Source organism: Pangasianodon hypophthalmus, chromosome 9, assembly GCF_027358585.1.
Source record: "Pangasianodon hypophthalmus isolate fPanHyp1 chromosome 9, fPanHyp1.pri, whole genome shotgun sequence".
NCBI classification, from domain to species: domain Eukaryota; kingdom Metazoa; phylum Chordata; class Actinopteri; order Siluriformes; family Pangasiidae; genus Pangasianodon; species Pangasianodon hypophthalmus.
The window spans coordinates 12149461-12172623 of NC_069718.1; the positions used below are offsets into that span (position 1 = coordinate 12149461).

The 23163-nt window shown below is 36.5% G+C and overlaps 1 protein-coding gene across 2 annotated transcripts; it reads left to right on the forward strand.

Moving 5' to 3' along the window:
• The first annotated feature begins 897 nt into the window (after positions 1-897).
• hrh2a (histamine receptor H2a) lies at positions 898-12085 on the forward strand. 2 transcript variants are annotated; one of them, XR_003403100.3, is made up of 3 exons: positions 898-1019; positions 7912-9528; positions 9629-12085. XR_003403100.3 is itself a non-coding variant. In XM_026919619.3 (3 exons), exons 2-3 carry the CDS (start codon positions 8187-8189, stop codon positions 9431-9433), a joined length of 1128 nt encoding a protein of 375 aa, XP_026775420.3. In that variant the 5' UTR covers positions 898-1019; positions 7912-8186; the 3' UTR covers positions 9434-12085. The 2 variants fall into 2 exon arrangements, 1 of the variants encoding a protein (XP_026775420.3); XM_026919619.3 differs by having other exon boundaries at positions 7912-9307; positions 9427-12085.
• The last annotated feature ends 11078 nt before the right edge of the window (positions 12086-23163 follow it).

Genomic DNA, 23163 nt, shown 5'->3' on the forward strand with positions numbered 1-23163 from the left:
AGAAGATGATAGAACCTATAATGTATCAGGAGAAATTGTGTATCCATTAACACCTATTTTGTACAGCATTATGATGGATGTCATGAAGTACATATCATGTTATTTATCATGAAACAGCATATTTAGCTGTCATGACATCAAATATCATAGCATCTTCTGCCATGACATGTTCATAATGTGGTTGGGTCAAGCTTATGAAGCAGGGCTCAAGTAGAAAGAAAAAAAAAAGAACAAATAAGAATAATATTTATAGATGTAAAGATTTGAATGCACCTCTTTTATCAGTCTGGTCTCGATTGCATAACAAGCAGTGTTTGTCTGTATTAGCAGCAGGAAAAACCTCCACATTGCTGGTAAAAAGCAAATAAAGAAGACGTCAGGGAGAAATGTGCCTGTCAATGTGGGGCTGTACAGTGTCTAATAAAAAAAACATATTAGCAGCATGAATGTCACAGCTGACAGGATAATTATCAGCTGTCTTCACACTGCTGCTACTCCAAACATCAACATCATTTACATTCTTTTATGGTCCAATGTACATAAAGTCACATGAGTTAAAACCACACTGAGAGACTAGGGATGAAAATAATTCAGAGATTTTTGTTGTTGCTGTTCCAAATAGGCTGACTCCAGGATTTTACCCTATTAGAGTACTTTTATGTACTGAACAAAGCACACAAGTGGTTAAGAAAATGGGAAAAAAACCAAAAGAACAAAAACTATGGGTCAGAACTTGGAAAAAGGGACCCATGATGACTTACTCATACAAGTTTACAGACAAGGAGTCGAGGATAGGCAGTCACAGTGACACACATAGACATGATTCGCTTACATACACGCACATACATTAAAAGACAAGCACGCCTACTTGAAAAGAACCCATTTAGCCATGTGATTGGCTAAGATAAGGCGTGCGCTCAGTGTGCGAGAGAGCGAGAGAAAGGAGAGTGGAGAGAGAGAGTTTGTGTGTGACAGAGAGAAGGGGAGAGAGGACATCACAAAAATGGAGGTCACATAAAGTAAGTCCATGCTACTTCTAAATTCATGCTATCTTGATTGAAATAAGTTCTTTTAATATGTTTTGTGTGTTGCACATTTGTATGGACAGAATATAGAAAAGAATGCAGAAGCTGACCTTCTAAACATAAGCAAAAGTACAGTGATAGACAGTCAATATCTGGAGAAAGGTTAGGTTGTGATATAAGGCAGATGTGTGAAACCAAGAGGAAAGTGTGTAACGTTGATGACACTCTCATTCACCTTCCTCTTTTAGTTCAGCTGAGCTGCTTTGGTGTTAGCAGCATGTGTGTGTGCATTTGGGTACAATGTATATGTGTATGTGCAAGCTTGGAAACAAGCTGATAAAGATCTCTCTTAATTATACAAAGAATTTTCAGGTGTGTGTGTGTGTGTGAGAGAGAGAGAGAGAGAGAGAGTGCAGAATTGTATGCCTCGGCAAACAGCAACTTTGTAAAATACAGCTGGTTAATGTATTTAAGGACAGAAAGAGTACAAAGTCCATGTAAGCATAATTAAGAGTGTGTGGCAATGTGAGAAAAGAGAAAGAGTACCAAAGAATTAAGAAAAATATCTTAAAATCTGTACATTCATGCCAGTGTAGTATATATTCAATCTACATTCCATAAAAAATAAATGGAGGGATAGCTACTAGGGGTGTAATGATTGAACAGTTTAGCTTGATGCACTGATTTAAAAAAGTAATGATTAAAATTAATCAGTGCAACAATCATAATTTAATTATTATGGATTAGAATAAATTATAAATCGATTATTATCGAAAAAGGACAAACTCCTAGTGTGTAAAAAATAATTCATAGTTTTAAACTGATGTGTGAATAATTTAATAGGCTAGCAAGATTATTCTCCTTTGCTACAAGTGAACAAAGTTAGTCATATATCGATGGGAGGCTACTAAACCGAATCATATACAATCATATCATAACAGAACTAGTTTTATTGTCAAATATTGAATCGTTGCCTTATGAAGGGACGTTAGCATGAAATGACCATGACTCATTAATATGAGACAACCCTGACCGTGACATCTGCTGGACAGAGAAAGACAAAGAGGAAATGTAGAGAGAAAAGGGAAGCAGGGCAGTCATTAGTGATAGAGATATGTCAAATGAATTGAGGATGTAAACTCTAATCCAATTGGTTATGCTAAATTACCAGTAGGTGTGTGAATGTGTGTGTGCATAGTGCCCTGTGATGGACTGGCATCACGGCCTCACTCCCAGTGTTCCCAGAATAGGCTCCGGATCCGCTGTGTCTGTGATCAGGATAAAGCAGTTAATAAAAGTGAGTGCATTTTCAAGCAAGCTCACAGGAACTCGAGCTCTGCTGGAGTTAGCATAAAGTTGCCAATTAATAATAAGATAGAGTTAATAAAAATAGCTTAATTAGTGTAAGTTCTTTCGCTTCTTGGATGGGATTTTAAAATATATACACCATGGAGCTAAACCAGCAAAAGCTGGTTTGTACTCTCAGAAAAAGGTACCTTAACGTTTTTTTGTTAATATTTCCAGCTTTCTAAAGGGGATCTATTTGGAACCCACTGTTCTAGGGTTCTACATAGAACCTTTAATAGTGAGATTAACCAAATAACCCTTTAAGGTGCTAGACTAACCTTTTTTTAAGGGTGTATATAATAAAGTGATGATTTAACAATTACACCTTTTTTGAAAACAATTAGTGACTAGTTAGCTTTATGATTTGGATATCATCTACAGGCATACAGTATGAATTATGAAATATATACAGTATATATATATATATATATATATATATATATATATATATATATATATATATATATATATATATATACATAGATAGATAGATAGATAGATAACTATATAAATATATAAAATCAATATTTTCTGTGGCCAGCCTTTGTCTTAGTACTCTAATAGGGTACTTTATTATATATAAAATCAATATTTTCTGTGGCCAGCCTTTGTCTTGGTTTACTATCTTGTGGTGTTCTGTAGGATTATTGACACTGAAAATTTTCTTTAACAATTGTTTCGAGTGTTTCTACTGGCTTTTCTATTGGCACACTAATGGACAAGACAAACTAATTTAAGACAAAATATTAACATAAAAATATTAACATAAAAATAGGGCACTAAAGACTTCTGCACAGTACCCATGTATAAATATTAATTAACATATAACATATCACGGATGTTCAAAATCTGTTGTACAGCAGGAAGGTTTTATATCAGGAATCTGAGCCCTTGATTAAAATTGTTGATGTATTCAGAATAACCAGGTCAGATTTGACACAACAATGTATTCAGGCCTTTGCACAAATAAACGCAAGCAGCAAACCTCACGTCTGCAGTATGAAAAGCTGCATCTCTGTTGAATAGTCGGTTTCGTAGGAAGTGCGCATCAGGCTGACACTTGTGGGCCGAAACTCCAGCCCTCCCCTTAACCATATACATGTGACAATGTCAGCTTTCAACCTCAACAGGAGCAAAAGAAAGATGACTCAAAAGCAGTCACTTTTTTCTGCGTGTTCCCATTTAAGGCCAGGAAGCATGGTTTAGCTGATGGTTGTGTTAGTTTTGTATGTGTTCTTCACTGGTTTTGTCTTTTGAAGGATTTTTCTCTGCGTTCTTCTTTAATTCCTATTCCTTCCAGGTGCATTAATGTATTTTGTTACTGGTCCAGAAATTTATTATATTATATTATATTATATTTTTCTCAATAAATGGACCTTGTTGCACTCATATAAATGCTACCAACACAAGTAAAAGAGCTAAAGAGCCAGCGTTTGATTGCATCTGCCTCTATACCTCTATACACAGTGTAAAAGCTTTTCCTCTTTTTTCCCTCATAAAGCTGTTAGGTTTATTTTTAGCTGGAGCTCTCAGATGAGTCATTCACTGAACACTCAGTTTAAATCAAGCTGTCTGTCTATGTCATTTAGCTACCGGATCATAACAGACTGTTTGGAGAGACTACTGTCATGTTGTCGCTTTGTGAATTGCCTAAATGTGCTCTGAATCACATTCAATGTGTTTAGACTTCAAGCAAAAGAGAGAGAGAAAGTTGAAGTACTGTGGAAAAAATAAGACCTCCTTTTGAGATAACATGAAAATGTGAACCAAAAGTTCCCTAGAAAAAGAACTATCAGAAAACGGTCTGCTGATTGAAAATTTTGTTCAGGTAACATGAAATTTTATTGCAAATGTTTTATTGTAAATTTTATGTTACAAAAAATACAGTGTCCTCTAAATCCTGATACTTCTCTATTCTTCATAATATTCTTACTCTCACAGTCAAAACTCACATAATGTTCCTCAATAACACAAAAATTAACATTATTTATGTTGCAGAAATGTTATAGTAACATTTATGTACATCTTGGCTGAACCTGATGTCGTCATCTGCTGTTGTAGCTCATCACATGTTGTGCATTCTGAGATACCTTTCTGATCATCACACTTGTAAAAAGTGGTTAAATATGAGTTACTGCAAACTTCCTGTCAGCTCAAACCAATCTGGCTATTCTTCTCTCACCTCTAGAGACTGTTATGTATTAAAATCCAGGCCAAATGTTAAGCATAAGTTACATAAAAACTTTCTAATCTTTAGGTTTTCATGGGTGAGCCTTCAGGTTGGAGGGCTTTTTGACATTTTTTGTCTTTAGGGTTAAAGGAAAAAACGAGATACTGGTGAGGGAACAACTGTTATAACGTAAATCATAACAGAAAATATGGAAATTTTACAACAATAAATGTAACTATAAACTGATAAAAAAAAAGTATGACATTAATAAATGTAAAAAAATCAATGGCAAATTTCTTGTGTAATAGAAATAAAACTCTTTGGGATGTGCTGTTATTAGAAAATAACCAACTTCAGGGTGTAACAGTAGCTCTCCTTCATGTCAGGATGCATCACACTGCCCCATCATTGATTATTTTCCGGTAACAGTACACTCCGTAGTGTTTTATTCCTTACCTGATTTGGATGCCGAAGAAATTTGCTTGCTAGAGGTCTTTTGAAATGCTGACTAATGTGGAACATGGATGCACACAGTCAGAATCTATATGTCTATATTACCACACAGGTGTCTGAATAAATACATATCAGTGTATTCCTAACAGTGGTCTGTAATGGCAAGATATAAATCACATTCTTTACGATGAGGCACACTGCTAAAATATTTGCTGTCCTTTCCAAAGCTGTCGGGTGATTAATCTAAGTCTGAAGCCCAAGTGACTGAGAGGGTCGAGGTCAGTGTGTGCATCAGAGATGAGAACAGTCTGGGTCTCTCAACTGTTTTTAGCACACCATGAGAAGGACAGGGAGCTCAGGGAGTTAAATGTATCATTTATTACAGTGATTCCCATAACCATTCCCATAAAATATAACCATCAGCCTGTCACATCTTAAGAAAACAAATGTATCAAATGCAACTGGTGTATGGGAGCTTGCACTTATTTTGAAGATGAAATGACCTCCCACCCACAATGATCTCTCAAACTGCTTGGGCTTAGAATAACCTGTCAGCTTAAACCTAAACAAAGGCTTACTTAGAAGAAAGAGGCCTTCTATAGCACCATGTAGCACAGAGGACAAACATCTTTTATATTTACTGGACAGATCTAGTTTCATTCTCTTGGCTCAAGACGCTGATATTTTTCAAGCTGATCATATTAAAACTACTGCGCATATACTGATTATATTAAAACTACTGCGCATTTCCTGGTACTTCCTGATTATGGGCTGTAACTGATTCAGTATTAATTAATGGAACATGATTCATTGTGAAACATGAGCCTCACACATAATTAACCTCCATAAATTAAAAAGTTTTGCTCCATAAATTGAAAAGCATGGTTTGCAAGCCATTGATATAAAGTGGCTACTAGGGCATTTCTGTAAGACAGATAACAACACCTAAATAACATAGCAAAACATAATAAAACTTAAGTACCACAGAAAAACCATGATAATATCATGGTCAAGAGTAGAACAAATATAGATATTATAAGATACCATAGTAAAACTGTCTTACTATCGGTGTTAAATATATACAGTATGTTTTTTCTGCCTTAATGTCTATAGCTCTGTAGCTAATCTCTGGTCCAGTGAGCTGACTTCAGCTAAACAATATATAAATGGGACTGTAGATATACTTTGATATGATGTACTTTGCTGAGTATTGTGAGTATTATCAGGTGAAAATATGCTTTTATAGCCATATTGTTTCTCATTGTTAAAATGTTAAGATTCTTATTTTTCCTGTACAATTCTTAAATTTATTCCTTTATATACTACAGCTCTCCTCTGCAGCATTATTAACATAATACTAAGAAGTATTATGTTTGAATATGTATTAAATATATTCACCATAAAGCACAACAGTAAAACCCTGTATGTTTATATACAGGGTTTTACTGTTGTGCTTTATGGTAAATGTGTTTAAAAATGGGCAGGTGTGTGTGTGTGTGTGTGTGTGTGTGCTTGTGTGTGTGTCACTGAAGTTGAAAGAACAGTTTAATCAAGGCAATTTTAAGGGACTCAGGGAATCAGGGAATCAGGATCAAAGAGAGAAAGAATCTCTTTCTCTCTCTTTCCTCTCTCTCTCTCTTTCTCTCTCTCACACACACACAGACTGTGGTGGGAAAGGCTCCTTATAGGGGAGGAAAATAGGGGGGCTGCCCAGATATGGTGAGGGTTTACTGGGCATAATCCACAGCCGAAAGAGTCTGTGTGTGTTTGTTTTAAATATATTTATACACACAACTCACAAAGGATATTAATTACTGTTAAAGACTGCAAGGATTTGTGTGTGTTTGTGTGTGTGTGTGTGTGTGCACGTGTATGTGTGCACGCATGTGGGACACATGTTCTTTTAGCAGTGAAAAAAGTGAACGCTTTGTGGAAATAATATTGATATGAAGCATTATTTATTTTATTCTGATGTCCTCTATGGGCAAGGAGAGTATCTGAGCACTGTTCCAACACAAGCACACACAGTCTCTAGCTTTCTCTATCTCAGTTTGTAGTGCATGTGGGAAAGAGGTTGAGGTTGAGCGATTAGGCTGAAATTATCAGGCGTTAACTCCACAGTCCTGTAGCCAAACTTCCATTAAGTCCTACTGACAGTGAGAGCAAATAAACCACACTGACGCAAACCCCTCAAACACAGTATCAACCAAGCTCCCACCTCCTCTCCCTCTTTTATGTACACACACACGCACACACACACACACACACACACATACACACAGGCATGCACACACCCTTTCATCATGTTATCAGTGTTAAACATGTTATCAATGCTTAAAATTTTTCCACATACAGTTCATAAGTTTTATCACAGGGAAGTGAACTTTTATGTATGCACACAAGAGGAAGTATAACAACTTATTATTCTTCTCAGAAAACTTTCCCACATAGGTGATTAAACTGAAACACGTATGGTAAATGAAATGGTGACATTGTAAATGAAATGGTGATGGATGAAATGGTAAAAATATTAGATCACAATATTCGGCGTCCCATTTAGGGTGTATTTCTGCCAGTATTCCCACGATAGACTGAGGCTCCACTGTGAACCTGACCAGGATAAAGCATTTACTGAAGATGAATGAATGAGTAAATGATTAAAAATAACAATTCCAAGGCACCAGGAAAAAAATCTTCCTTTATGAATCTTTCGAAATTTGGAAAATGATTCACGGTTGGCATCTTCAGCAAGTAAAAAAAATAAAATCAGAGCATCCATGCTTTATCCATAGAGTTAAAATACAGGGGAATTTTCAGGATATTATGATGATAAAGCTTACTGAGACATGGTTTATCATAATACTGATATACTGTTATAAGGGCCACCTAAATTCAGCTATCTTCTCTCATCAACAGGAGCAGAAAGAAAAAAATATGATGCACTGACTATGCTCACCAGAAGAGGGCGGCAGATTCTAACATGTCTTACAAAATGGACTCCTCTGGCCCCAAACAAGGATTCATCTGTGAAAGGTCAAACAGTGGACTTCTCTGTAACGCAGCTAACACAGAGATCTGAAGGAGGCCTACACATGCAGCATGTTGGCTATTCACCTAAAAATGATCAACTATCCCCATTAAGATACACTTGCTAACACTCTCCTGCTTACATACACTGGTTCAGTGTTAAAATGTGGTCTCAGATAGGATTAGGTGTGATTCTATCCGTCCTCACCTTGCTAACAGTGTGTGGAAACGTGCTAGTGTGTCTAGCTGTCTGCGCAACCAGACGCCTACGCAGTGTCACCAACTGCTTCATCGTGTCACTCGCCATTACTGACCTGCTACTAGGAGCCCTAGTCCTCCCTTTCTCCACTCTCATTGAGGTGACTGGTGATTGGCCACTGGGAGCTCACTTTTGCAATGTCTACATTTCAATGGATGTCATGCTGAGCACTGCTTCTATTCTTAACCTCCTGGCCATTAGCATAGATCGCTACATTGCAGTCACGGTGCCTTTACGTTACCCTACACTGGTGCTGCCATGGCATGTTGGTACGTCATTAGCAGTGATCTGGCTGGTGTCCATTGGTGTCTCGTTTGTTCCTATTCACCTGGGCTGGAATACGGTGGACCAAACGGTGCAGAATCACGGTAAGGACGACCCTGCGGGAGACTGTCGCTTTGAGCTAAATCCCACGTATGTACTAGTGGATTCATTAGCGACCTTTTATCTCCCCCTGGTGGCAATGTGCTGGACTTATTACCGAGTGTTCCGCATTGCACGGGCCCAGGCAAAGAGAATCCTTTCCACACATCGAGCTTGCTCTTCAACACCCATGTCTTCGTTACCAGGAGTGTCAGTGATAGCACTACGTGAACACAAAGCTGCAGTGAGATTAGCAGTTGTGCTGGGTGCCTTCGTAGTCTGCTGGTTTCCATATTTTACATTTTTCACCATTATGGGGATACGAAAAGAGACAGATCCTCCACGCACAGCATATTCAGTGGTGCTGTGGCTAGGCTATGTTAACTCCACGCTAAACCCGTTCCTTTATGCCGCGCTCAACAGGGACTTTAGGTCTGCTTATGTAAGGCTGTTGTGTGGCTGGAGGGGCGTTAACACACCAACAGGAACGCCTACTACTATGTTAGAGGCTGGGCTGTTGAATGGACTCACCCCTTCCAGCAGCAGGGCAGAGTTTCTACCTGGAGCCTGTGTCATGCTACAGGACATGAGCAATGAAAATGGGGACAGGAGCAATGGGACATCTCTCAGCATTGTCACTGTCCTGTCCAATGGCCACAACAGGTATTGGAGACGCAAAACTAACGGACAGGGACCACTTTATAAATGTATTTAATTTTACTCAATGAATACACTGTTGATGTTCAATCATCTCTCTATCCCTGTTTATTTCTCTCTACTAGATCATAATACTTTGAACAAATCTGGATGCTGTCTCTATTTCCTTAAAATAACCCCAATCTAAGCTTCACCCCAGTTTCTAACAGTCCTCCAGTGTGATGCAGGTAGCTAAAGATGAAATTAATATGAACTATATGAATACAAAGGAGGTTTAGGAGTTCTGCATTGCAAAAGGGAGATTAATTTTCTTTCTGTTATCTTCAGTAGGGGTTGTCAGCCACAGTCTGATGAAACATTTGGTCTTCTGAGAGCTCTGAGGAGAGAAAAGCTCTGAAGAAAGATTGAAAGATTGTGTATTGAGATTTTTTTTTTTCAACTAGTACTAGACTAGTTGAAAAAAAAAAAAAGAATAATGGAAAAGGGGGAGAAAAGCTACTTGAAAAAAGCACATCTGACCACCAACAGACAAGGCCTGGTTGACGGAGGCTACAATGATACAGACTGTAAGAAGTGAACAGAAAGCATTCTGTGCTACATGGTGCCCTCTACAGGTCAGTGGAGGAACTACAAGAAAAATGTGAATACTGTACAAAAACTGAAAACTTCCACTGTTTCTTTTTATTTGCTGTAAACTAATAGGTGGAAAATCTGTAGAGAAACCATTATATATAAACTTTCAAGGTTAAAAACAAATTGTAAGATAGTACTGTGTAAAGATAACAGTGAATAGTAAAATATTCAATAAAACCTTCAATCAAATCATAATCTGCCTTTGCCGTTTAAACTGTGCACATTTTCTTAGGTGCACTGCTGTGCAGTTTTCTGAGGAACAAAAATGTGAATACAAAAAATATGAACAATAACAGTGTTTTTTATTATTATTGTATTATGTGGTCTTAACTAGTACTGCATTTGTAGCACATATATTTTTTTACAGTTATATAGTACTGTGCAAAGCAAAGATTAAAACAATGTAAAACAATCATTAAAATATTAAATCAAATGACGCTTTCATGTTTTTATGAGACATGTGGTCTGTTACTGAATATTGTTAATTACTTTTTTTTTTTAATAATTTAAAAAAATCTGTAAAAGATTTTTTGAAAAATTTAACATTTGGATTTTTTTCACTGATTTTTTCACTCATTTTTTTACTGATCTCCACAGATCAGTAAAGCAGTAGACGTAAAAATGTAGGGGGCATAAACTTTTGCACAGTACTGTATATATTCAAAATATGTATTTGAAATATAAAATATGTACTTGATAATTGTAGCAAAGTTATCAAAATGCTTTTATGTTCTGTGTATTTTACATTTTCAAAATACAGATATTATGTGATGGTGTGTGATACTTTTTGCTAGCTGGCTAGCTGACTAGCTGGATGGAACTAGCAAGGAAAGTTGCTAAGTTAAACTCTGTTAAGCTGTAGATGAAAGACAACAGGAGAAAATGTAAAGAGCAGGTTAACATTTATGATACAGTAATACTTTAGACAGCATCAAAACATTGTAATTGATTAACACTTTATAATTCATCAGACCACCAGTGTAGTTTCTGAAGACTAGCTAGCATCAGAATGCTAGCATTATCATTACAGACTAAAGTGGCTCCAATAATCTCATGCCACTCTTATAAAATGTATTTTTGTATTTTCAAACTACGAAATAATATTTTTCATTTTCTTTGTTGCAGTGTTTTGCAGGGTTTTTTGTTTTTGTTTTTGTTTTTGTTTTTTACATATTTGCATCTGAGGTGTTTGTGGTATTTTACTGTAGCCCTGGTATTGACCGTAAGACAACAAAAAAATTTGCGAAGTGGAAGAAACACATGTTCTGTTAAAGCATTTTGATAGAAAATTTCACATTTCACATTTCACATTTTCTGTGGAAGTTGTTCAGCTTTTGGAAAGTTGCAAATCCATTTTTTTTTCTCTCAGTGGCACATTGACATCTCCATCCCATTCCATTATATCTGTTCATGTTTTTTTTCCTACCTCACTGCCTCACACCTCTCTCCCTTTCTCTCCATCTCTCTCTGTGTGATGACCCACCCAACATTAAAACCATTCATCACTGCCTCTTTACCATCAAATTATCAAAGACTAGCACACACACACAAACACACGCACACACACACACACACACACACGCACACACACACACACACACAGAGACATTCTTCAATAACACAGATATTTAATGGGCTCTCCAAAGCTATCCATCATCACCATTTGTCATCAAAATATCAAGAAAATAAATGTGGTGGATGCAGACACGCGCAGGACACACAGCTACACACAAGCACACACACACACATGCACACATGCACACACACACACACACACACACGTATATACAAATACTAATTCCAGTGAGTCTTGCCCTCAGGTGATATTCTCCAACAAAAAAGTTGGAGGAAGAAAGGGGGAGATAATGAAAGGACAGTGGAAATGGTGTGTGAGGGAAAAAAACAGAGCAGAACTGGAAGAAAGGATCAGAAAGAGAGACAATCACTGTATTGTAAGGTAGCAATCAGGGAATGTGAGCAGGGGGAAAAGACATGCATGCACTTAAATCACTGATTACAAAGAAGAGTGAAAGAAAAGTGTCCATTTGAGTACTCATATACAGATTTTCTACTGATTGCAGTCACTTCCTGAATTAAACTGCACCAACAAAAGCAGCCACATTGAAGACTTCACTGTTTATTTCTCTCATGTCTATTGGGTATCTTTACTTTTTTTTTTTTTGCAAAGCATTTATTATAAGTCATTTATTTAAATGACAGCAGATCTCACTGTTACAAGAATTACAGTCAGTAAAATGCAATATGTAAGCTGAATTTTTGAAAGTAAATTATACTAAACATTTACCTTTTGCGGTATTATTTATAATTTATATTTGGAATTTTAAAAAATGTTGTAATGTATATTTTCCCCACTATTTAAAATGTATGAATATTTTACAAGCATTTTATTAATTTGTCTTTAGCAAATGCAAATATTTTTTTTGAGGAAAATAAGGCCTTGATTTTGGTGGAAATAATAGGCCAGTTATTTTAATCAATTTAATAATTATGCTTTGTGCTGTATAATTTTATAGCGATAATTAATTATTTTTAATTTTTATAACAATTGTTGGTATGATGTTTGCCCTATTGCAATAGATTATGCAGTATTTTTGCTCTCATGTCTGATAGTGTAGTGGAGCATATCCAGTGCACTTACTCTATATATTATATTCCAGTGTCCAAAAGCAATGTTGCCTTGTTGGTACAGAAAACCCAAAATCCACTTTCCTGTTAGTTCTGATATTTCAGCTATTTGTTCTTTTTCCTTTGTGGTTATTGCCATATGGAGATTGTTTAATCTTATAAAAAAGGAAGAAAAATAGGCCACACAACTATATAAATGTGACTAATTTAGGGGAATTATCCCACAGGTTCTTAAGTAATTAACACCAATTAACTAAATTAGTATAAAAGTGAAAAATAATGACATGGTTCTATGCTGTTTTGCTCTTCAGAAACTTAATTGCCTAAACCATTAGCACTGCAATTAGCAAACATGTCTATTCAATTGAGAATTATTGGAATAATCTGATAACAGCTGCTACGTTGCACCATCCGTCTATTAAAATAAACTCTAAACACTCATCTCAAAGATGCAAAAGGAAGAAAACAAAGACATATGAGTACAGAATAAACAAATAACCTTACAGAGACAAATCAAGTCCACTAATACGGATAGATTTGATCCAAAAGGACACATAGGGCTCGGTCTTAAAGATCGGTGTCACTCCAGGAGAATGATGAAAGTGAGTCCAAACGAAAGACCACTCTCTCTGTCTCCCTCCCTCTGTCACACATTCATTGTGGGCTGTGATGGAATTTAATATGCAACTTTTGTTATTGAATAACAGTCACATGTGTCTCAGCACATGCTGCTCGCAATATCTCTGAGAGTGCAGGTAATGCGATAGAGGCAGCAGGACCTATTCATCACTCTGGCCGCTCGCAATGCGCTTTATTATTTTAATGCATTTCTCAGCAATTAAAAATGATAGATTGTAGCTTATGGTTTCATCCAGGAGGTCTGGGTGTATGATTGTGTGGTCACTTAAACCTCCAATTACTGGTGTTAGAGTGCAGCAAGAGAGTGAACTACCAATCTTTTACCTCTCATGCTTTCTCTGAGACACACACACACACACACACATACACACAGAAAGATTGCACTCTTTTACTCCTGTATCTGTCATAACTCCCTTCTGTAAATGAACAGCACAGCACAGCACCTCCCACCCACACTCATCAGAAACATGTTATGTTAATTAGTTAAGGAGGATTGCATTACAGCTGATGCTCAATTAATTTGTAATTAAGCATTATTAGTTCAGAGATTTATCAATATGTCTTTCAAGCACAGGGGTACACATGAGCAGATCAGGTAGAATAGTTTGACCTAAAATGATAACATGACTATCACTATACAGTGAATAAATCCCAGTAGTGCCAGTTAGCATATGTTCCCACTTATATATATGCATAATGTTAAATTCATATGCATAATTAACTCATCACTTGCATCATGATATGATGATTAGAATTTGACATTATAATATTTTGGTGCTCTACAGCTTGCTTCAATAAATTTGTTTCCCTTCCCCGTATTTGTATGTTTGGATCTTGCTTTTCTTAGAGGCACTGATAATAAATTATGGACTTTTTTCATATTAGGCACAAAGTTACAATCATATTCATATTGCGGCTTTGCATTTAGACAAAAGCTCCAGCTGTATACCATGATCTAATACTGATATATAGAATATATCTTGGACAGAAAAAAATGGGCCAAGCCAAAAATGGCAAAATATTAAGATTTTAATGGTCTTAACAACAAATCACTGGTCAGAAAATTAGCAAGAATTAAACAAATAGATAAAGTACCTTAGTATGGGATAGCTTTTCCCTTTGATTTCTTTAAATTTTTTTTTTTTTTTTTGCAGACAGCTTTTTACAGAAAGTAGAGTCAATATTGTTCCATTCAATGTTCATGGCTTTAAACAGTTAATAAGTAGTTGAAAAATGTTTCCCAGTTAGTTTGTGTTTAATGTGAGACCAAATATTCTCTATAGGATTCAAATGTGGACTCTGACCAGGCCAAAACATGAGCCTGATGGATTTGTTCTCAGGCCACTTTTTGGTGATCGTTGGGCAGGAGCATTGTCTTGCTGAAAAATAACATCTGATCATTCCTTGTTAGAATACAACTTTTCAATTGTGAGAAGCAAGTCTTTCTGCAATATTCTCCTGTATTCCAAAGCATTCATTGACTTTTCACAGTGAAGCAGCTCACCAGTACCAGCAGCTGAAAAGGCTCCCCACACCATGACACCTCTTCCTCCATGTTTAACTTTGATAGAGATGCATTCACTATTGTATTTCTCACCAGATCTTCGAAGACACCTGGAGCACCCTCATGCAACTCAAATCATGATTCATCACTCCACACAGCTCTGCTGAACTACTCTGAATTAAACTTTCCATATTCTGCCAAAAACTTCAGTCTGTCTTTAATGTTTTTCTGAGACAGTAATAGCTTTTTAACACATTGTCTAGACACAGAACCTGCATTAGATAACCATTAGATAGCCATTTTGGCCTTTGCCCTTTTTTTTGCCCAGGAGTGTATAGTATGTAGTAAGCTAGAGGATTATAACATAAACTTCAAAACAGGTTTGTAAAAAAGAAATTCATGGAATTTAATTGCTAACCATAATTATTAACCATTTTCTACTAGCTATTTCAAAAATAGAATTTTTTGTTTGTTTTTGTTGTTAAATTTAAGGGAGTAAGAATTTATGTATTATTAATAGAACTTATTTTCGTTTAAAAATACACTGAAAATGAAATTCATTTAAGAAAATATTTGCTAAGTTAAGGAAACAAAGTACAGATACCTATATACAGTATGTATCAGTATCTATGTAACACTGTTGTTATATAGTAATATGTTGCATTACATACAAAAAATAATAATTTTACAGATGATGTTACAGTATTCTATTAATCTAACAACTCTGCTTCCATCCTAATCCTTATTTTCATTAGCTAACCATTAAATGTCTGAAATATTTTCATTATCAGATATGTCATATGCTGCATACTATGCAGATATGGGTTATTTTCCACCCAGCATGTGCTCTCTCTTTCACTGTGTTTGCAAAAGAAAATGAACGTAAGGTTATATATTATTTGAATGGACACAGAGTCTGTAAAGGTTAATTGATGTAAGCACTGAGTGCTGCTCAAGATCAGTTAGGTAACTAAACAATTAGGTTTTTAGTTAACTGGTGTTTTTTCTATTTCTATTAGTCTATTTATCACTTTAATATACAGTTCATTACAATTAGGTTTGAACTGCAAGCACGGCCACTCTACTGCCGACGTTAGTTAGTCATGCTATCTACTATGAGCCCTCTGCTTTTATTCCGTGGTGCATGATGGGACAGGTTGGTGTTTGTTTTTCTTTGTTGGCCAAATATAATCCATAATCAGGGTCTTTTTAATGCCCTATGTTCGTATTTCTTTCTGTGAATATACTAGACAGTTATGTTTACTCAATCTTTGTCTAGAATAGTACATATAGTAAGTGCTTCATTGAAGACACAGCTTTAATTCGCTGTCACCTCATCGAGTACACAGAAGCACTCACTCTAAGATAGCAACACACGCCACACAGTTATCATTAACAAACACGTTCCCCTAACCCTCACACTCTTGGGTTTCCTCTGTGAAGGACAATCTGCTCTACATTTGTCCCTGCCATCTTGCACCTCTCTGCGTGAGTGTCAGTGGCTTGTGTGTGTTTGTATGCTATATGTGCAACTCCACTACATTCCAGTTCATCCTAACAACATGAAAGTACATAGGAATGTGTATGTGTGTGTAAAGTTAGACCTTCGGGTGTACTCTGTGGTGCTGAGTGAATGTGTAAATTCTTAAAAAATCACCATTTTTCTTTATCCATTTTCATGTTGAGAGAGTGAGAGATGGGCAGCTGTTGAGTCCTCTCCCGGCCCATAGGGGGCCTCACACCAATCAGCAGAGCGCAGTGGGAATCAATTATCACCAGAGGAAGGGGGCAGGAAACACCCCCAAAAACATATGACACATTGTCTAATAGAATAACAATCACACCTTAACACACACACAGTGATCACCTAATGGCCTTGCACCTTTTGTTGAATTGAATTTTCATTAGTGTAATATAAAAACACTGCTGTTCAACCCTGAACACACACCAGAGTGCACTCGTCTAGTGACACTGTAAAAAATAGCTTTAACACTAATGTTAACCATTTAAGGGAAGTCTGGTGGGGGGAAAATGCAAATAATACCATGATATTGGTATTAAAGATATTGATTAACTTTCTATAACATAAGCCCTGATAATATTGTTGGCCATAATTCAGTGTGCTTGTTCTAATACGTTATTGTTTCTATAGTAACAGCTTACACAGGTACTTGTATGGCGGTGCTCCACAAAACGCTGTCTAAATGCTGATATGGTAAAGTTTTCTGTGAGGAGACGTTTATTTAGCACTTTTCTAAGGAGTCTCCAGTGTCAGTGGTTGGTAACAGCCAGAGGTAAAGCTGGTCTTTTACATTTTCTGACACAGGAAGGTCTTCAGGTCAGAGGGCTTTCTCAGTAACACAACAAGCTGCATTTTTTTTTGTCTTATTAGCTTCAAGAAATGAAAATAAGAGAGGCTGTTGCAGCTATAATGTATGTGATAACAAGAACTAACTTGTTTCAAAGACATTCCACAACATTAAATATATTAACTATAAACTGAAAAAATGTATATGTCATTCTTTAATAAATAAAAAAGTGTAATTGTCTTACAATTCAATTTTCTGTGATATAAGATGGCTGAAACACTTGCTTTTGAAATGCTTGTGTTGGAAAATAATCAACTTTTGGTGTGGTAACAGTAACTTCCCTTCACATCAGGTCATATCACACCACCATGACAGTGATTATTTTCCTATAATAGTGCATCCTGTTGTCTTTTATTCCTTACTTAATAAATGCACACATTCACTGTATATTTACATTTAGCCATTTAGCAGATGCTCTGATCCAGAGAGACTTTAAGACACAGGGGTACAGAAGATTTGGAGAATCTGTAAGGATTAATAACCTTAAAGACTGCTGGTTTGTGTCACGTGTTACAATGAATTAGAATTATTCTAGATATAGTTTAAAGACCATTGTGAAGGAAACAGAAATGCCAGGCTTTTTGGACTAGACAGTGGAAATATTTTGAGAACCAGCAAAATGGGCCCTAGCGTTTTTTTTTCTCTGATTTTTTTCTTCATACTTATTGGTCTTCACATATGAAACAACAGCTGTGTCTAAAATGCTCTGTCACTATTCACTACATAGTGGACTATTTTTGAGGTCTAACATTTTGTAGAGGGGTCCAAAAACAAGAGCAGAATATCTAGTGCACTATCTAGTATGCTATCCCACAGTGCATTGTGATAGGTTCCCTAAAAACTATGGAATACCCATCACTCAGGACATTCTTCAATAAGGAAGACAGCAAGGTATGTTGGAAATGCCCTTCGGACTTCTCCTAAGAAATTCTACAAATATGAGGAGCAGATTGTTTTATGAAGTCCTTTCTATTTGATACATAAATTTGAGTTATAGTCAGCTTGGATACTTTATTGTCCTTAGGTCAAATAATTATGTGGATAGCGAGTTAACTAGTATTGAGCATGTTTGTGTAAAAAAAATGTGACTACTGTTGTAGAGTGATGAGAAAACACATTTAATGTAATGTATGAAATTGTTTACTTCAGCCACATATTTTATTGCTATTGCTATTCAATGTAGTGCTCCCGATTTTCCAAAGAAGAATATAATTAGTAGGGGACCATTTTGAATGCTTTGAACACTTCAATATACGCACAAACCAAAAAAAATCTATGCTTTCTATATTTTTCTATGTTTGCTCAGACATACAGTATACACACACACACACACACACACACACACACACAAACATACGACATGTACACACACAAAAAAATGTGAATTTGACAGATGGTGGATGTTGTCTCACGCTTCTTTCATTTTGCTCAGTCTTTTTCTCTGTCTTGATTCATAAGCTTTACTTTACAATCTATGACATGTTTAGAAAAACAACTGATTCAACACATGTGACAAATCTTGCACTTCAAACTCTCAAAAACAAACTAATGCTGGCTCAGCAATCCTCACAGGAGCAAAGAGGAAAATGAAAGCCCTTCTCATACTTACATACTTTGGTAGCATTTTAAAATACAGTTTCTTAATACATACTTATTAACCTAGCAGTCAGTAACTAAGTTTCGCACAATAGTGCTTAATGAATTAGTCATCATTATGATTAGCTATTATATTGAAAAAAAATGAAATGGTTTAGTAACAAATCTTAAACAACTGACATAACCAAATGTTTGATAGCTCCTTAATTAATAGTTAAGTACTTACTAATTAATAAGTAATCACGAGTTACCATATCAATTCTGCTTTAATTACTCATCAGTATATTATATAGTAATATAATAAATATTTGTCATTATTATTGCTCTCACAAGAAAACTAAAAAATCAAAGCCAACTCCACTATTACATATTGCTTATTACCTATTACTCTTATAATAATAATAATAATAATAATAATAATAATAAATTGTATTTAATCAAAAGATAGTAGTCGCTGATTGCTGGTTGTTGATACTGGAGTAATGTATTGAAATTATTGGCACCCTTGGTGAAAATGGACAAATTTCCATCCCCCTATCAACAGAGAGAGAGAAAGAGAGAGAGAGAGAGAGAGAGATTTTGGCTTGAAATGTATGGATGTTGTATAGTATATATTTATTAATTTTAATAATATCATAATTAATCATAAGGTTGTAGGATGATTGTACTGGGATCTTAGACCTTTCCTCCATGCAGAACATTTCAAGCTCCTTTATATACTTAGACTTAGACACGCTTGTTGTCTTGCCTCTTCATTTCTCACCAAAGCTTTTCAACTGAGGTCAAATTCAGAGACTGAGATGGTCATTGAAAAACACTGATTTTGTGTTCCTGAAAACATCTGTGATGATTTAACACGTTTCCCCCCACCCCCACCCAGATTTCTCTTAAAGGGTGCCAATATTTCTGGAGTTGACTATCTTTTCTACTCGGAAATTTGAAAACTTGAAAATTTCTCTTTATTACTTGGAAATCAATTATTGAATGGTATTTTAAGGAACTTCATTGTACAAATGGGTTCTCGATGCTCTTCAGCACTTACACAATGTTCTATAAGAAATTTAATAAAGGCACACAGACATACCCATGCTTTAGATCCATGTATTTAAATGTTAAAATGTTTTTTATTTAATGCTCACTTCTTCTATAGACCTGGTGCTATATAGATCACATAGAATAGAGATGATATAATAATCTGTGTTTGTATGTGTGTGTGTTGGTGGGTGGGTTTGTGGAGATGCGTGCAAGTGTGTGTGACAGGTGGATCTTCAGCAGGAGGGGTAAGCCTGGGTCACCCCCATCTGGGGACCACAAACTCAAAGTTGCACATACACACACACAAATACACACTCACATGGACAGGAGCACTGTGAGAGCAGCTGCCCTGGTCCACCCCCACAATCCACAGACAGAGAGAAAGAGAATAAAGAGATGAAAATGAGAGATGGGGAGTAAGACACATAAGGCGAGGGACTGAGAGAAAGAGGGAAAGAACGAGAGATGAGAGTGAAAGCGTTTGTGTGTGTGCGTGTGTGTATGTAATTAATGTTTCGGGGTGATGGTCAAATTGAGTTGTGTGAAGAGAGCAGGCCGCAGGGCTTTCACAATTATACAGCCAAAGCACTGAACATGACAAATGACCGTCATTCATATGGAGCACAGTGCACGCACTCACACACACACACACACACACAAATACACATGTCTCAAAGGTAATAGACACAGCATCAGGGAAATATTGCACTAAAATAAGTGGAAAATTTGACAAGAAAGTGTTGGTGTGTGTGAATGTTTGAGGTATAAGAATCCACTGTCATTTTCACCAATCCAATAATCCTTCCTTTCTTCGCTTAATCCTGTTTTTTTTTCACCTGCAACTTTTATTTCCTTCCCATTTTTTTGTTGTTTGGGTTCTTTCTTTGTCTTATCTGTGTATCTTCCCTGTCTATCTCACTCCATCTGACTTCTTCTCTCTCCATAATGAGTCCTATGGGAAGTGCTCTCCTAATAGGGAATCAATGGAGAACCTGCTCACCTTACACACTACAGACTAATCCTATTTCAACACGCACACACGCACACACACAAAAACAGACCCTCCATCCGGTTTGTCTAATAAATGTACTGATGAGTCTGTGAGCGTGATTGTGTATGAGCGTGATTGTGTGTGTGTGTGTGTGTGTTCTAGCCTGAGGCAGGACAGGTGGAGTTTGGTTGCTTGGGTTGTTAGGATGCGCAGACAGCCCCAGGTCTGGGGCCCAGCAGGCCGGATGAAGCAGGGTCTTACACTGAGAGAGTGGATGCCAGGGCCAGACACAGTGAGTCTGGTGCCAGCTGGTGCCATCTCCCCCTCCTCTGTCCCCCACCCCGCTGTCAGCCTACAGGAGGGGTGAGGAGGTTAACAGCTAACGGAGACACAAACTGGATAATCGCCTTTTATTAAGTGACCTATGGTCCACGGAGAGAGGGAGAGACACACAAGTGAGTGAGTGAGCGACACACACTGTATCATCACACACACACAAGCACACAGGGGTAACAGGGCTGATTAGAGCACAGTAGGACCCTCCCTCTTATAGTAGTAAATGTAGAAATGTTCATACTATAGGCCAGTTGCTATCTAGTTCTCACACACATCCTTCCTATCCTCCTGGTCTTCATTTTCCAGTGCGTTCTCCTCTGTAGGATTTCAGTCATTTGCATTCATTCTCTTACATCCGTCTCGTTTTGTCCATTCATGGCTCGGCAGTTTCTGACCAGCCGTCTTTGTTCACGAGCATGTGAGCCAGCCGTGCATTCAACCATCAAACAACAGATCCTCTCTCTACCTCTCTCTCTCTCACTCTCCCCCTCTGTCTCTTTCCCTCTCTCTCCCTCTCTTTCAATTCTCAATTCAATCAATCTACTGCCCTCGAGGTGTTTGGAAAAACAGTGCAAAGCCAATTACACTCTTAAATTGCAAAAAAATCAGGTTCTATGGTAAATTCTTTTTTTCCTCTAAGGACTCATATCACCTCATACTGTTCAATTTCTTCATTGTTCAAACACTTTCCTAGAAAATGTTTTTAAGAAACACAAGGAAAAGTATGTGAGTTCTCTGCTGTGAGAAATAAACATACTGCACAGATACATTTTTTTCCTTAAGGTAGAATATACCCTCTAATATGCAACACCGATGTATAAGTCCAATTATGTATCTTAATAATGTTACTCTACTATTATTTTCTTCTACCTACTAAAGATATCGCTTGTGCTTTAAACACCTACTGATAACCTTTGCTGTCTACAGCGTCAGCAGTGATCTCAAAAAGAATAAATAAAAATATTACTTTTATTAAATCTAGTCTTTACTTAGCATTGTTATTATGGTACAGCTTCACAAAAAAACTCAGCTCATTCTCTTCAGCTCATTATGCGGGTTTTTCAGGTTTTTTGTGGTCTCTTCAAACCACATTTATCTTTCAAAATTTTGTTGTTAATGATTTGACAGAGTCCTCATTTTATGCCAACCCCATCTCTGTGGCCAAGCATTTTATTTATTTATTTATTTATTTATTTATTTATTAGTGCTGCTGATCACAGGTTCATATTAACGTATTGTTCTAAGCATTATTGTTTCTTTAGTAACAGGTCATTAACAGGGACTTGGACAGGGCAGACACTCCACCTAATCTAAGATTTACAATAAACGGATGAATAAAATGTGCTGTTGTTTAACAAAGAAAAATGTATAATTATTGAAATGGTGACTTTTATATAACAGTTTTTTGGAAGGAATTTCCAGTGTCAATGCGTTGTAACCATCAACGGTAAAAACTGTTACCACATTGCATATTGCAGTTTCTTAATAACAAGCCATATTTTTGTCTTATTAACTTTAAGAGAAAGTGAGTGAATGATTGTTTTTAGCTGCTATAAGTGATAACAGGAACTTTGGGCTATATATGAAGCTACATGAAATTAACTTCATGTTTTATTCCTTACATATCTTTTTTAGCAGCTAGTAGAGATCCAGCAGCTGGTTAACTGAAGTCAAGTTTGAATGTCGCATATCAGACGGTAAATTTTTATAATATTGCTGCTGCTTAGTGTTATTAACAGCTATTATTTCACTGTTTTCATAAAAAAGGTAATTATGTCAGATCCCAAAGAGCTAGCTTTACTTCTGAAGCCAACAGTGATAACTTGATCACTTGGATTTTACTTGGCTTTTTGGTGTTGCTTAACAAAACTTTACTTGAACTAATCTAATAGAATATCTCTTAAGATGGTGGTCAGGATTCCCCCAAGGGAAAATGGTAATTGGAAGTCAGTAAACAATGAAACACCATACTGGTAAACCGCATGTGCTTACATTTGTGGTTTGATGATAAGAACCCGGTCCAATAGGTCATTGAAAAGAGGCTAATATTTTATGATATAGTTTTGGAGTTGTGATCATGCTATGAACCAATACACATACAGTATATGATCCT

What these genes read in the sequence shown, in the direction of transcription:
- hrh2a (XM_026919619.3), top strand. Translation starts at nt 8,187, where the DNA reads ATGTGGTCTCAGATAGGATTAGGTGTGATTCTATCCGTCCTCACCTTG.